Source organism: Simochromis diagramma, unplaced genomic scaffold (assembly GCF_900408965.1).
Source record: "Simochromis diagramma unplaced genomic scaffold, fSimDia1.1 OVJJ01000685.1, whole genome shotgun sequence".
In the NCBI taxonomy this organism is placed as follows: domain Eukaryota; kingdom Metazoa; phylum Chordata; class Actinopteri; order Cichliformes; family Cichlidae; genus Simochromis; species Simochromis diagramma.
Window position 1 is genome coordinate 8,317,178 of NW_024387477.1, and position 15,646 is coordinate 8,332,823.

Genomic DNA, 15,646 nt, shown 5'->3' on the forward strand with positions numbered 1-15,646 from the left:
TGAAGTCCTAACGCGGGTGTCTGTGCAGTAGCTACTCGAAGTTTAAGAGTTGAAGCTAACGGCAGAGCACGTTGTGTTCCTTGTGACACACCGTTAGTACGTGTGTGGCGCGGCGGAAAGAAGCTAGCTGACTTTAGCATAGATATCTCTTGCTTTTACTCAGGATGCCATGCCACAATCAGCAGCTGAACAATGTGAGCAGTGGCCAGGAGCACCCAATGAAGCAAGTTCGGTTTGCAAACAGTAACAGCAGCGTGCCTGCAGTAGTATCCAACTCCGAACCAAGTGATGCCACAACACAGCCTGACAGCCAGGACAACCTGGGACCCCAGCTTAAGCTGCTTCCTCTGAATGACCAGATCCGTGAATTACAGACAATAATCAGAGACAAGTGAGTCCCCCGCTCTTGTTTACTGACACACAGGCCATATGCATAGTGGTTGTGGTACAAAAGCAAGTAACGAGCCTTATATAAAATATAGACTTGTGTTTATGGTCTCTGTAGAAAACTATAATTAGTAAATGGAAAAACGTAGCTGTTCATCATTTCACTGAACTGGAACTATAATAGAAAACCAGGAAGGTATGTAATTTAAAGGATGCCACTAATCCTAAAAAAGGCAGCTTACCAAAAATCTAATGGAATGTAAATTTCCAGGGGAAGTCAAAGAGTTTGCAGTGATATTAGATAGGTCAGGCAAACGTATAGCACATCTCAGATCTTGATGTAATATTAGAAAAACAAAGCGTGAGGTTTAAATAACTCACTCTTTAAACATATGTCAAATGACCAAATGGTAAATGGCCTGTATTTATATAGCGCTTTACTAGTCCCTAAGGACCCCAAAGCGCTTTACATATCCAGTCATCCACCCATTCACACACACATTCACACACTGGTGATGGCAAGCTACATTGTAGCCACAGCCACCCTGGGGCGCACAGACAAATGCTTTCAGCCTGACCATCTCCAATTTCCTTTCAAATGTTAGAAGGGGGGGGGGCACGCTTCTTATTAAAGAAACTGCAACATTTTACCTCTATATTGTTATAAGTTTACTCATAAAATAGATATTTTTTCATATAAATATTTTTTATTTTTTAAATGTGTATATATAGATATAGATATATAGATATAATTATATATATATAGATATAGAGATATAGATATAGATATATATAGATATCTATATCTATATAATCTAGATATACGATATAATAGCATATAGATAGTAAAAAAAATTAAATAAAATTAAATAATATAATACAATTTTACATATAACAAGAAAGCTATACAATATACAATATAAGGGTAAATCTTTTGTGACTAAGTTGGGGGCATTTTCAAACAGCTATATCTACAGAGCTACTTAAATTATGTAAATCATAATTTTTAGGCCAAATATCTCCGACCTTCACTTTATGTAGCAAATTTGAGTTCATGATCACCCTGGGAATTTTTCAGGCTGGGAATTTTTTCCAGATTTAGTCAGTTGATATGAAATGACCCATATAGCTTCAATGATGACTCAACATGGTGAAAGAAACTACAGTATGTGCAATACTGTCCATGCCTGTGACTAAAACAAGTGATGCTTCTTCAAGGAAACGTCATAGTAACTATCATAACAGGTTCAGCTACAACATTTTTTAAGCCTTTCAAGGAGAGAATAATTTATTGTATCAAAAGAACCAACATATCTTACAGTTGTTAAGATGTCTTGTGTAGTTATAACCTTGTATTACTTTACCTGATACAAACAGGAATAGTTGTCATCTGTTCACACAAAAAGAGATGAAATTGAAGCAGTAATAAGATTAATTGAATCAGAGCAGTGCTGAGTATCAACCAGCTCAGAGACGCATGTAGCTTAAAAAATAGATCATTAGGAATTATAAATGCAACAAAAATGATATTATTGTAATGAAAACGAAAAGTTAAAATACTAATTATGAATACCCCATTTTAAAGTAGTCACATGTAGTAAAAGATTTGCGTTTTTACTGTTATTGGTATTTTGATGGGCAAACATCCAAATAATAGTTGGTGCCTTCTTCATTAACACATGATAAGAATTAAAAAATGACATGCATACAGTCATGTAAAAAAGAGTTTCCACAGGACTATGCAGTGCTGATAGTCTGATCATCATCAACTGTCAGGATCTTTGTAAAAGCAGACATTTTGGCAATTTGCTGGTCTGGAGCATTCAGGTGTGTGTTAACAACCATGCAATGCTCAGATAATCTGTAAAAACTCCCAAGAGCTGCATCTCAGACTCTACAGGCCTCAGTTAGCATGATAAAACTCATGACAGTACAATCAGAAAAAGACTGAACAAGTCTGGTTTGTTTGGAAGGGTTGCCAGGAGAATACATCTTCTCTTTAAAAAATAACCTAGCAGAGGGGGTTGTTTCAAAGTTGATCTGAACAAACCACAAAATGTTGGGCCAGGGTTCACGTTTCCGAAAAACAAAACACGGCACATCAGCACAAATACCTCATACCAGCTGTAAAGCATGGTGGAGGAGGGGTGATGATTTAAGCTTATTTTGCAGCTATATACCTAAGCATATTGCAGTCACTTAGTTGACCATATGCCAAAGTATTTTACAGTGAAATGTCAGGCCATGGGCTAAAGCTTGATGTCACACAACAGGACAATGATCGCCAACAGAATGACTGAAAAAGAGAAGAATAAAGGTGTTGCAGCAGTCCAGTCAAAGTCCAGACCTCAGCCTTAATTCAATTCTGTGGCAGGACCTTAAAAATGTTGTGCATATATGAATGCCTGCAAACCTCAATGAACAAATAGCACTGTAAGTGCGCCACAAGTGAGCCACAATTCCTCCACAATGATGTGAGAGACTTAAAACGCCATACAGAAAACAATTACTGCTAAATAATAAACTATTGAATCATGGGGTATCCTTTAAGTTTTCAAAGAAGTACATATTGTCATGGGGAAACTTACTTTTTCACATGACTGTATAACAAATGGCTTAAATAAATAGGCATTGCAAATATCAGATGTTCTTTACAGGTTAAGAATTGCTTGAAAATGACCCTTTTCATAGTAAAAGTTTGCCAACCCCTGATCTAAAATGATCTAATCAAACTCATATTTACGTTTACAGGACAACCAGCAGAGGAGATTTTGTGTTTTGTGCGGACCGACTGGTAAGATCATGACTTTAACACAGTATGCTGTAAGAGTGTGAAGATTTTATAAATAAAGTCTGTTTGTGTTGTAAAAAACCAGATCAGGCTTGTAGTTGAAGAGGGCTTGAACCAGCTCCCCTACTCTGAGTGCACAGTGACCACACCGACAGGTGAGGAGGATCTCTCTGTAATAACAAAGTCGTTATTCAGGTGTAAAGACTAGGTTAGACAAAAACAGAGTTCTGAATTCTGACCAGTGGGCTCCAGTGTTTGAGTGGTTTAACTCCCAGCATTATATGACTGTGTGGGCTTTTTCTGAACAGCTACATTTTGTGACTGTTTCTGCTTCATTTTTTCCCTCAGGGTACAAGTATGAGGGTGTCAAGTTTGAAAGAGGCAACTGTGGAGTCAGCATTATGAGGAGTGGTAAGTTAAACCTTCTCTAGCACACCTATCAAAACAAATTTGTGTCTTTCCTAGGTACACATAAGTCTTCCATGCAACCGTGTACTCATACTGTGCATCTGTTTTGCTCTTGCTCGGTTATCGTTTGCGCTGGATCATAGACTTCTCTCTTGTTTGAATACTAAGTTGTGTAAACGTTATGTTAGGCATTTGAGACAGCTATTTGTCTTTAGTTTTGTAGAGAGCACAGTCTCTGAAGGCTTCGCTGTCAGCAGACCACACAACCAGAAGTGACACTTGTTATCTATCCTTTTGGTTTAATGAGACTGTTACCATAGCTGTCTGCAAAGCCTGTTTTGCCTTTTTGACAGTCATGCTAGAATAAAACACAGGAAGTATAAAACTCAAACACTGTACCTTAAAGGTAACACATCAGCTAAGTCAAAACTATTGTTTTCCATACCACAGTCATGTCTTGACATCCTCGTGGGTTGACTTTGAGCATGTCATGGTAGAGCGCTGTAATGTAATGAAGACTGAATGCTTTACAGTGTGACCAGTGTGTGAACTTTTCTATGTGGTTGTGGAAAATCTGGAATGTGTTTTTATGATTAGCGCTGCTGATAATTATTCTTGTAATTTCAAACAAACCGATATGGCGTGAGCGTGTCTTACTGGAGAAATGAGACGCAACACACATGTAGGTGCAGGTCTGCTGGAAATCCCCGCTGATGAAGACAACACTAACCCTAAGCAACAAATATATTTGTGTAACCTTTCAACCACAGTTGCGTTTCATGTGCTTTCTCACAGGCGAGGCCATGGAGCAGGGTCTCCGTGATTGCTGCCGCTCTATCCGCATTGGCAAGATCCTCATACAGAGTGACGAAGAGACACAGAAAGCCAAGGTCTACTATGCCAAGTTCCCCCCAGATGTGTATAGAAGAAAAGTGCTGCTCATGTACCCCATTCTCAGTAAGTAACAAGATGGCTGAGCTCGTTTTTTCTTGCTGGTGACTCCAGTTTGTCACCTTCAGTAGCACGTAAATGTCAAGAGATGTTCAATTCTGTGCAAGTGTAAAAAGAAAAAAAAAAGTTTTTTGTATTTATTCATTTTGGAAAATCTCCCTTGAGTTGACCTTCACCACCAAGTCTGCATTTCCACATCATGCCGGCCCATTCACACTGCTCTGATAATTATAGTTCTCATGGGGCTAATTATACATTGCCTGGGAGATAGCCACCAGGCTGCTGAATAACATAATGAGTGCCAACAAAAATAGTATCTTAATAGCCCCGGTTTCCCTGTGTCACAAAGCAGCATTTTTCTGTTCTCAGCTTTAAAAAAAAAAGTGACCAAGCTAGGCTCAAGGTATATTTTATAATGTCAGAATGATGGAACATATGGTTTCATTGATGCATGCTAACTGGATGTGAAATTAAAGCCTGTCAATTGTCCAGACTCATGGGCACATCAATCAGCACACAATCACTTTCCTTTCCTTTTAAGATGCTCATAATGCATGAGTTGGATATATTTGAATTGGGAAAAATGCAATTATGTAGTTTGTGTTGGGAATCTGTTACGACTTGTCACATATTCTTGAGATGAGTCAGCAAATTTGTCATTATAAGCAGGAATGTGAAGCAAACCTTATTTGTTCTGTGTCTGCAGGTACAGGGAACACCGTGATTGAGGCTGTGAGGGTGCTGAAAGAGCACAGGGTCCAACCCAAACATATTATCCTACTCAGCCTCTTCTCCACACCTCATGGTAAGCCAGACAGCTCAACACAAGTGCAGTCGCCACCAGCTCGGTTTTGTTTACCTCCCAGATCACACACTTTGTCCTCTATTGCTCCTCCACTCATGTTTCTGCTGCATCAGTGTCTATATAAAAAATACTGTTGCATACAACAATGAGGTTTTGTGGCGCTGCTGATCTGAAGTCTTGCTCAGCAGTCACCAGTAAACTATGGTAACTTCTGCACGTTTATAGTTTTCTCTACTTTAGCTTGGGCCAGGTTGTCTTGATGTTTAATGGATTTATTCCACTTAAATATATGAAACGTTGATATATTAAGCACATGTTTCCATTAAAATATAAAAAGCTATTTAATCCTCTGAAGGGATGAAGCCTTTTTAAAGACATTTCCTTTTACCAGGTAATCAAACCCTGGTCTACACTATATACAGAAGTGGCCGCTTTATTAGGTACAGGTGCTCAACTCACAGGTACGAGTATGTAATCAGCTAATCACGTCACCAACCCAATGCATGTAGACATGTCAAGTTGGGCAAGAAAGGTGATGTAAGTGAACATTCCATGGTTGTTGGTGTCAAGGAGGTTGGTCTAAGTGTTTTAGAAATTGCTGATCTATTGGGATTTTCCCACACGATCATCTCTAGAGTTTCAGAGAATGTTCTAAAAAGGTAATAAATCCAGTCAGCAGGCGTTCAATGGGTTAAAATGCCTTGTTGATGTCAGAAGTCAGACTGCTTTAAGCTGAGAGGAAGGAACCACCAACTCAAAAAAAAAAGACATTTTAGAACCAAGGTATGCAGAAGAGCATCTTTGAATGTGCAACACATCAAAACTTGTAGCAGATAGGCTACAGCAGCAGAAGACCACACTGGGTGCCACTGCTGTCTGCTAAGGACAGAAAACAGAGGCTACAGTTCACACAAGTTCACAAAAAATGGATAATAGAAGTCTGAGAAAAACATCACCTGGTCTAATGTCTCTATTTTTGCAGCGACATTTGGATGGTAGTGTCAGCATTTTCCATCCATTTATAAGCGCAGTGTGCACATGTTCTGGTGGCTGCTTCCAGCAGGATAACACAGCAGGAGCTCAAAGCTCAAGTCATCTCAAGCTGGTTAGAGACAGTGATAGTGAGTTAGCTGTACTCCAATCTCTGATGAATTTTTCCAGCACCTTATGCAAAAGCAGCTCCAACTTAATACTAGCAAAATGTGTGTTACCATTACATTATTTTTAATAATCTATAATTAGTATTTTTTATACTAACAGTGTATCTGACAGTGCTAAAGGAGTTGTAATGAACTGACAGGATCCCCTGCAGCTCTGCTTAGTACTTTATAGTGAGTTTCAGTTCATTGTTTAGTGTTTGTTCATTCTCAATCCATTTGCAGCTACAGCAGACAACTGCCTTTAACAAAAAAGCACTTAAAAGCCACAGTAGGTAGCAAGTGGAGTAGCTGATGAACATAGTGGACTTAAAGGTAGATTATTCCCCTCGGGGGTTGGTAGAAACAAAAACAGTGCCAAATGCCAGATAAATAATAATTTTGTTTTGGAACAGGTGAACATGTAAATATGCATCTACTTTTTAATGTTTGCTGTATAAACCTAAAAAGTGAGGATATGTCAGTGTTGTTGCTTCTTAAGCTCTAGGCCCCTTTATCAGCTTACCTGAGCTGTGCTTAACCTCACCACAGTACAGCTGAAGATGGTGGGAAATAAGATGGTTGCTTTTTTCCATCCTGGTCATGAACTGGCATTTCATAGCAGTCTTACCTCAGAAAAGCTTCAGGTTTTGGCTGCTAGTTGCTTTTGTTAATTCAGCACATCAGTGGCTTAGGTTTCAGACAAAGTGAACCAACTGTACATTTTTCTTCTAGGAGCAAAATCTATAATCCAGGAGTTCCCAGATATCACAATTCTGACCACAGAAGTCCACCCAGTGGCTCCAACACATTTCGGACAGAGGTACTTTGGCACCGACTAAATGGAGGACAACCCGAGGAACATGATCTGCAAATAGTTTTGGTTGTATTTTTAATATATTTTGCAATGTATTCGTCATGTTCTCCTCATTGTGCGAAGTACTGCTTCTCATTTACAAAGTTCAAAAACTGATATCAAATTAATCAAATGTATATATTATTCTATGCTGTGTATAGTCATACTATAAAAAGACTACACAGAACCATGTAAAGAGTTCAACTTGGATCATTTTATTCTGCATGTTACAACATCTGCTGGATCAATAAAGAATATTTGTTTACAAAGAACAGCAAATGAAACTATTGGTAGTTTTGACGTGATGGAAAAAGGGAAGCACCACAATCACATACTCCAAAGACAGGTTAAAGAGGGGACCACATGTGCTCTAGCAACATTGAACTCCTGCCTTCTCAAGTTGTAAATGTTCTGTTTGATTAAAGTATGTTACTTCAATAGTTCACTTACCGGTAATAGAACAAAATATACAAACACTGCCTGCAGCAGGTATGGTTCAAACTCGATACACGAGAGAAAAAAAAAAGGCAGACTTTTATAACAATAAATAGACAAAAGACTAAATGATACACTCAACAGCCATATCCTTCTCAATGTTTTTATACAAGCTTTCACATATCCCTGATAAATAACCTACAATTTCAGTAGAATGAACAGAAGCCTTTCTTAGATATGAGCAGCATTTAGTTTAGGTCACTCAACTTGGGGAAAAAACTGATCTGACAAAAAGTTTAAGCTTCAACATACAACTGTACACACATCTGGTGAAAACCCAACTTCTTATGCATGACTGAATAAATGGGTTTACTTCGTTAAAGAAGTGGTTTTCTGCCAGGTGCGCTGTCTAAATACACAAAAGCAGTGAATAAGATTAGCTTTCATTGGTATTAAAATACATAAACACAGGTTAAAAAAATAATAATAATCAGAACGTTATATTGCAGAAGATCACTGCCCTCTACCAACCTGTTGATGAGGATCAGTTAATATGTACAGTGTATTTATCTAAAAAGATCAAAAACAGACATAGAAGAACCTATGCCCTCTCATATGCATGTTTATGTGTCTATAACAAAAGCAATTTTTAATCCCCTGCATCCAAAGTTATCTTCCCAGGGATAGCTAATGATAAAAAAAGACTGATTAGATTAAAAAAAAAAAAAAAAAGTCTCAGTAAATCTCATATGCTCAAACCCCAGACATAAATCTAACCAATCACTGCATCCTTCTTAATCAATGTAGCAAACAGCTTTTAAGCCATGATATACAGTGTATTCAGAATATGACTCCACTGATAGATAGACATATCAAGTTTGCCATAATACTCAGATGTAACATGTAATCAGGTCTAACTATGACCAAATTTATGCTTGTCTTGTTGTTACAGTCACCATTGTGATTAGACACTGAGCTAATGACATTCGAACTGCAACAGGGAGGATAAAACACTCCATAATGGGGGAAGAAGTGCCCAAGATGTTGGTGCAAAGTACTCAAAAGGATGATGAGGAGCAGGAGGATACATTCCGAGGAGATACTGACTCCAAAAACAGGAATACTTGTTAGTAAGGCTCAGGTTAAGTTAGCTTTTTAATAATATGTTTAAGTCAAATCTTATGTTTAAATGCTGTAAACCTCAAACTTGTAGACAACTCAGTCACTATGAGACTTCTGGAGCCTGACGAGTGCGAGTTCCCTTCCCGTCCCCCACCAAAGAAACCATAAGGTGCAACACTGTAAGCTTAACTCTCAAACAGAAACCTGTAAAATTGCACACTGCCAGACAGAAGCTGTAAAGGTTTAGTGCTCTGTCAAGAATAACAAATACAGGCAAAATATTTTCTCTGTAATTAAAAAAAGAAAAATAAATCAGTTGCTTTTCTGTAAAACAGGAAACACTTGACTTGCCCCGAAAATAAAATTTTATGATGACATGAGAGGCGATGCTTCCACTGGTCATCCACTGAGTTCCTTTTTTCATCAGTATGTGAAGCATCGGGGTAGAGTTGGCAACGACAGTCCAAACGCAGGTCTTAATCCTCTCGTTTGGGCCCCTTCGGTGTGTCTGAACGTCCTTGCGATTTGGAATGCATTTACCTCTCAATACACAGTGTGTGCGATACAAGTCCAGGTCTCCACCAGTGTAAATTATTCCTCCATCTCTATGGTAACAGAGGGGTCCACATCCTCTGCTGGAATGATTTAAAAAAAAAAAAAAAAAAAAAATCAGCATGTAAATTAATTTTTTCTGTGGTTTTGTTGTAAACGATGCATCTGGTAGTGAACAGTGTGGTTCATGTGACCAGCAGGTGGTAGCAAAATATAAACACAGCAGCAGTTTATAGTGAAGCCTTCAGGTCATTTCAACTGAACAAATATTGAACTAATCTGCCGTTGCATGGTGTCGTTACTGTGTCCCATCCCCTCCGCCGTTAGCCCAAGGTTACAAACCTTGCCCATCTTATTGCTCCTACTGTGTGTCCTCCAACAACGTTTGTTTTTGGATGTTTCAGTGCAGGGATTCCATATTTGGAAAGTCAAGTTACAGAAAAGTCGGGGTCTCTGAATGGATATTTTCTCTGTCACTACACTTGAGCAATAAATATGACTTTCATAGGAATAAAAAAAACATAAATAAGAGACAGGCACAAATAACTTATAAAGCACAAGTATTCACTGGACACTATTACTTGTTTTTATAAGACCTGAAGGTGATAGAGTAGGTAAAATATTTGTTTAGAAAATACAGTAAAAGTCACCGGATGCCTGCCTAGCATTTGCCTGTGACTCGCATGACTCACCCTTTATTTTTGTTTTTAAATTTCACAGTGCAAAGCAACTACAAAGGTCAAAATGACACAAAAGATAACTGTAATTAGATACTAACAGATTCTGGAGAAAACTCAAGCATTAAGTCTCTTAAGAGGTTTTTAATGGATTAAAAAAAAATGCAAAACTATTAGAGCCAATTATTTTTGGAAGGAAACTACTTGTGTCTTTAGCACCAGCAATCTCATCTAGAGTAAATAGAAGCCAAGAGCCATATATTTCATGGATCAGGTGCTACTGTGAAGATATGTTGACCAGCAGGTCATGACAGCTGTCCTGGATGATATAAGTTGAATAGGATATACAGTATATTGGGCATTAATGAGAAAAAGGCGTTTTCAGCTCTGTGTATTTTAAATATGACAGAATTTAAATAAACTCACCCAAGCTTCCCTCCTCAGACCCATCATCAGACTCTTCCCACATGTCCTCGTTAGCTAATAAGGGGTTCTGGGATTCAGAGCTCCGGTTCTTCAAAGCAAAGTAGTGGCCATTCCCTTGGCTGACATATAAGAGGTACAGAAACAGATGGAAGCTTGTTAAAGATCCAGTTAACTATTAAATAAGTTCCAACCATTGATCAAATTCTTCACTATGCATGTTATTCATTAGCTCCACTGCAGCTTGATGTAAAAACTACTCTGTATTCTGAAGTCAATGTCATATTGTTCCCCATCAATTATTCATATCCCTTATACTTCAAATATTCAGTGTACTACTTAAATCATTATACTGATCTCTAACTCTTCCTCCACCATGGCAGTAAGCTGAGGTACAGACACTTGCTCAGCCTCTTTGTCCACAACATTATGCAAAAACTAACAGGCCAAATTCCATGAACCTGGTGGAGAAGTGGTGGTGAACAGAGGAAGTATCCATTAGCTTTTGGTGAGGATCCAGATCATGTTCTGTGAGTACTGGCTTTGGCACACGTTGCACTCTGAATTAATTCTGTGTATTTCAACACTCTGTTGCAAACTATAGGGCCAAGACTTAAGTGTAAAGATGCCAAAATGCCATCACCTCATTATAGAAATCAACGAGTTGCCTCCTGACAACAAACTCACCTCGTAAAGACGGGGATGAACCACAATCTCCGATTCTCTCCAAATACCTGCTCCAGATTTCTGCGCGTGCCGACGTTAAAGCCGTTTTTGTCTGGTCCGTTGGCAAAAACCGGAGCTGAGAAGGCCTCTGAAAACAGATATGAAACTAGTTAGGTTTCCCCTGTCAACCTTTCAATTCTCCATACCATATTTAATGTGTGCTTAATGTATTGAATAAATGAGATCAATTTCTTAAGGAGGAGGGTTTAATCAGTAAATGCGTCAAATTCTCACCTAATGTGGATCTGTTCTTGGCCACAAGCCAACAGTGGTAGCCAAAGAGGAACATGAGACTGACAAAGAACATGAGAGCCACAAACATGAGGAAGAGGACGTGGAACTTTGCAGGCCCGTTTGGCAAGACCCCCTGGGAAAGAGAGAAATGGGAGTGCTAGAAACCTGAGAATAAACTATGACAGAATGCTTGAATCTTGCGGAAATACAATACTGCTGACTATAAGGACTTCAAAATGACATTATGACAACTTGTGAATATGAGTCATAAAGCAAGAATGACACTCACTTCCCAGAATTTGAGGAAATACTGAAAGACTGTTGCCGCAATGAATATACAGTACACCATAGAGTAGGCAAGGAAAAGGAGAAAAAACTTGTAGTTGGAAAAACCAACACAGTTGTTCACCCTTAAAAGGAAAAAGACATTCTGGTTTTAGAACAAAACATTTATTTCACCATTTAAACACTGACGAAGAGGAAGAGATTACAACTTACCAGGGACAGTGATGGTCCATCTTTAAGACACACCTTAAAAGCAAGACAAGGTTTCTATATCATTTTAATGGCATTTGTTTCATGTTAGGCAAGCTTTTCTTACAGCTTTCTTTAACATGTACACTGGCAGCTATCGGCTCGTTCCCTTTGCTAAACCTCTGCACTGATTGATCTTTGGAATAATGTCTTCAAGACATGACATGGCAAACAAAAGCAACATCCTCTAATTATCACAACAGTCCCTGGCCAACAAATATCTAATTGCCTCTCTCCATCTCCAGATGAAGGGATTGGGGAGGAAAGGGTGTCTTACATTTCACAGACGGAGCAGTGGTGACAGCGGTCAGGCTTCAGCACCTGGCAGCGGTCGCAGAACCTGATAGCTGGAGACAAGAGGATGGCGAGTTGAATGGACGACATTTGAGCTGAGCTTGCCCTTCAAATACTTCCTGCAGCCCAGAACTTAAGTCTTACCAATCAGCATTAATGAAAGAGATACACTGGCTGATTACTCTGGATGAAGATGCTCCGGAGCGCACACAAAGCTAATTGCCCTCACCTATTTCCTTTCACCAAACACAGATTATGTGTGAGATGATGGATTGCGGCTAATATACCTGTCTTGTTAGTGCCGCCCCCCCACAACTCTATATCAAATAAGGTGGACAAAGAAAATTAGAAGAAAAAAAACATTTCACATGCTTTCACTGCTTACCTCCAGATTGGGCTCGAGTGAAAATAGGCAGCTTCTTTGCAATCTCAACCAGGATTTGCTTCTGAGCATCTGGTCTGTCCTCCATTTCGTACCTTTGCTTGTCTGAGTATGACAGCTGAAACTAAAGCAGACAGACAGATATTTGCATACAACATATTCAGCATAGGCCACAGTTAATTGGTGATATTCAGGTTAGCTCTCCAGACCTTTTTGCATGGAGACGCAGGAGGGGTGAATATTGACTTCCAGTAGGTCCAGGAGAACATCACAAAGCAAACATGAAATAAAAGCAAATAGGCCACTGCAAGCACAAGAAATAATCACCATAATACATAATATATCAGAAACAAGCCCGGTGTTATTCTAGTTCATGGTTCAACAGTGCACATTACACTGAGACGAGAGGGTAGCTTACCTTTTTCCAGTGTATTGGTGATTGTAACTGTTAAAACAAGAACATGATTTCAGAAATACACCCAAGTTGGCTGACTGACAACAGTCTAGCTAACTGTTTCGGCTAACACTAGTTTGTTTATTGTTTACTGAAACAGCATTTACCGGCTAACACGACTAGCCAGACTGTCAGGTTGTACTTAGCTATGAGGAATAACAGCACAACAGTTTTGGTATAAAACCAGGAATTACCACTGAGCTTGTAGGGGAAAATGGGAAATTAGTTTAGGTTTAAGGAGAATCTGATTGTATATTAAGTAAATGAACGCACACACCCGAAGCCACTTCCTGCTCTTTCTATAACGTTATGTCAACACCGCTGTGCAGTAGTCTGCGGTGTCTGTATCTAAACGATCCAAGTCGCGGGAAACCAACACAGTTTGCCATACTTACAAAGACATAGTTCAAAGACATAGGCGTAATACGACCACAAGACAACGGCGGTGATAATAAGAACAGGTATCCACGAGAAAACCCTCTGACAGCATCTCAAACCTCTGGAGAGAGCCATATTCCATCTGAGCTCCGCTCTCTTCCGCGTTCGACTACTATTCCTGGGATTTATCCATCAGTTGCATCGGGGAGCGATTCACTGCACTGAAGTTACCGTTTGGCTAGTGTTCCTTCTTTCTTTTTCTTTTTTTAAGGTAAATATTACTTTTACTGTTGTAGAGTTACTCAAATATGCTTGATGGGCACATTAACATGTTTTTTGTTTTGTTTTGTTTTGTTTTTTAGGAAGGAACAGCTGTTGTACATGGCGAATTCCAGTCAACTCAGGGTTAGGTTTGGTTTATTGGCACTGTGCAATGTTTTACAATAATTAAAGAACATAAAGCCTATTATAAGAAGCCGCATTAAAAAGCAAAAATACAAAAGAGCACACATTTTAATGGATACCCTCGGAAAAAAAAACCCGGCCCAGCTGAAAACAGTAAAAAATAATGATGAAACAATTGTGTCTTGTTGTCTCGGTTCCAGGGCCCTTTTGATGTTAATGTTATCAGTAACATCTGGACTTTTACTTCTGTCACAGGTCAGAGTGTCTGGAAAGGTCTAAATTTTCTGCAAGCAAGCAAAGAACTAAGCTCAAATTAGCACACTTCAGAAAACCTGGGAAAAATACATAACCATGTATTTTCCTTATGTATCCTGTCAAAGTACCCTCAGGTACAGTCTTAGTAAGAAGACAGCTATGTCAATTCTAAGGTTTCACATTAATAATAAAAAAATAACAATTAAAAAAAAAAACATCTGTAGCTTAACCGGGTCTTAAAATGAGATAAATGGAACCTGAGCTGGACAACAACATGTGACGTGACACTGTACCATTTTGTTTAAAATTAAACAAAGTTGTGGAAAACTCAGTAAACCCAATGACTCAGTAGCTCATAGAATCACTTTTAGCAGCAGTTACTTGAAGTAATCATTTTCTGTATGGCTTTATCGATGTCTCACTTCGTTTTGGAGAAGATGTTCCCGCACTTCTTTACACCATTGTTTCAGTCCATTGAGGTTTGTGGACATTTGTTTGAGCACAGGTTTCTTAAGCTCCCACCACAGCATTTCACTCAGGTTGCTGCCTGGACTTTGACTTTACTATTGCAGTACATTGATTCTCTTCTTTTTTGTCCATATCCTGCACCTGCAAAACAAATCCAAATCATCACCACCGTGCTTCACAGCTGGTGTCAGCTGTTTGTGCTAATATGCTGTGATTGTTTTTCACCAAATGTGGTGCTTTGTGTCATACGGACATATCTCCACTTTGGTCCACGAGGGACATTATCACAGAAGTCTTGGGATTTGGTTAGATATGATTTGCAAACCTAAGCCATGACGCTGTGTCCTCATAACCCTTCCCAGACTATTGGGTTGGAAAAGTTGCCTCATTAAGATCAGTCCTGGTGTCTTTCCTCTTTGGCATTTTTTAACACACGCCTTAATGCTCCAGATCAGACTAGAGTTTCTTACACTTGCTGATAATCAATTACGTTAGATTAGCAACACCTTCTTACATTCTTAATTCATATGGAAGCAGCAAGGGTGAGTTTTTCCACCCACTGCTTTGGCTTAAATAACGTTGGCTTAATTGAAATAAATAACAACATGCTGTAATATGTCACATTTTGTAGTTCATCTGAGGCTTTCTTTACATCAGATGACTTAAGACCTCTTTATTTTGTATGTCCTGATATGAAAACCTTAAAAATGAACGACAGCATGCTTTTAACCTTTATTTATTTAACCTTTGTCTTCATCAGAAAATCAGTTTATTAATACTACTCAGAAAACACCTCCAGGATGTAGGATGATTTTACACTTTTCTTTTCCCCCTGATTTGAAATTAGGTCATAGAAGCTGATGTAGAAATGAAGGGAGTGAAGTTTGCGATGACACACACCACAGGTCCCCAGCTGGACCTCACCTTAGGAATGACTTAACATTAACGGAGCACTTTCTTCCAATTTAGCCCC

The 15,646-nt window shown here is 38.9% G+C and overlaps 2 protein-coding genes across 2 annotated transcripts; one reads left to right on the top strand and one right to left on the bottom strand.

Moving 5' to 3' along the window:
- The first annotated feature begins 133 nt into the window (after positions 1 to 133).
- On the top strand, positions 134 to 8,484 carry uprt (uracil phosphoribosyltransferase (FUR1) homolog (S. cerevisiae)). Its single transcript, XM_040015694.1, has 7 exons — positions 134 to 391; positions 3,139 to 3,181; positions 3,264 to 3,333; positions 3,527 to 3,589; positions 4,382 to 4,543; positions 5,244 to 5,342; positions 7,214 to 8,484. The coding sequence occupies exons 1-7, from the start codon at positions 165 to 167 to the stop codon at positions 7,318 to 7,320; spliced, it is 771 nt and encodes a 256-aa protein (XP_039871628.1). The 5' UTR covers positions 134 to 164; the 3' UTR covers positions 7,321 to 8,484.
- On the bottom strand, positions 7,534 to 13,727 carry zdhhc15b (zinc finger DHHC-type palmitoyltransferase 15b). The gene is made up of 11 exons (XM_040015693.1): positions 13,563 to 13,727; positions 13,132 to 13,158; positions 12,923 to 13,017; positions 12,717 to 12,837; positions 12,315 to 12,384; positions 12,002 to 12,034; positions 11,793 to 11,913; positions 11,504 to 11,636; positions 11,231 to 11,357; positions 10,547 to 10,665; positions 7,534 to 9,526 (listed from the first exon to the last, which is right to left on the bottom strand). Exons 1-11 carry the CDS (start codon positions 13,678 to 13,680, stop codon positions 9,483 to 9,485), a joined length of 1,008 nt encoding a protein of 335 aa, XP_039871627.1. The 5' UTR covers positions 13,681 to 13,727; the 3' UTR covers positions 7,534 to 9,482.
- Between the last annotated feature and the right edge of the window lie 1,919 nt (positions 13,728 to 15,646).

Coding starts and splice junctions, on each gene's coding strand:
- zdhhc15b (XM_040015693.1), bottom strand. CDS start 13,680: ATGGCTCTCTCCAGAGGTTTGAGATGCTGTCAGAGGGTTTTCTCGTGG. Junction 11,358..11,503: donor CAAGAACAGATCCACATTAG/GTGAGAATTTGA, acceptor ATCTGTTTTCAG/AGGCCTTCTCAGCTCCGGTT. Junction 10,666..11,230: donor TTCATCCCCGTCTTTACGAG/GTGAGTTTGTTG, acceptor CTTATATGTCAG/CCAAGGGAATGGCCACTACT.
- uprt (XM_040015694.1), top strand. CDS start 165: ATGCCATGCCACAATCAGCAGCTGAACAATGTGAGCAGTGGCCAGGAG. Junction 3,334..3,526: donor CACAGTGACCACACCGACAG/GTGAGGAGGATC, acceptor TTTTTCCCTCAG/GGTACAAGTATGAGGGTGTC. Junction 4,544..5,243: donor GCTCATGTACCCCATTCTCA/GTAAGTAACAAG, acceptor CTGTGTCTGCAG/GTACAGGGAACACCGTGATT.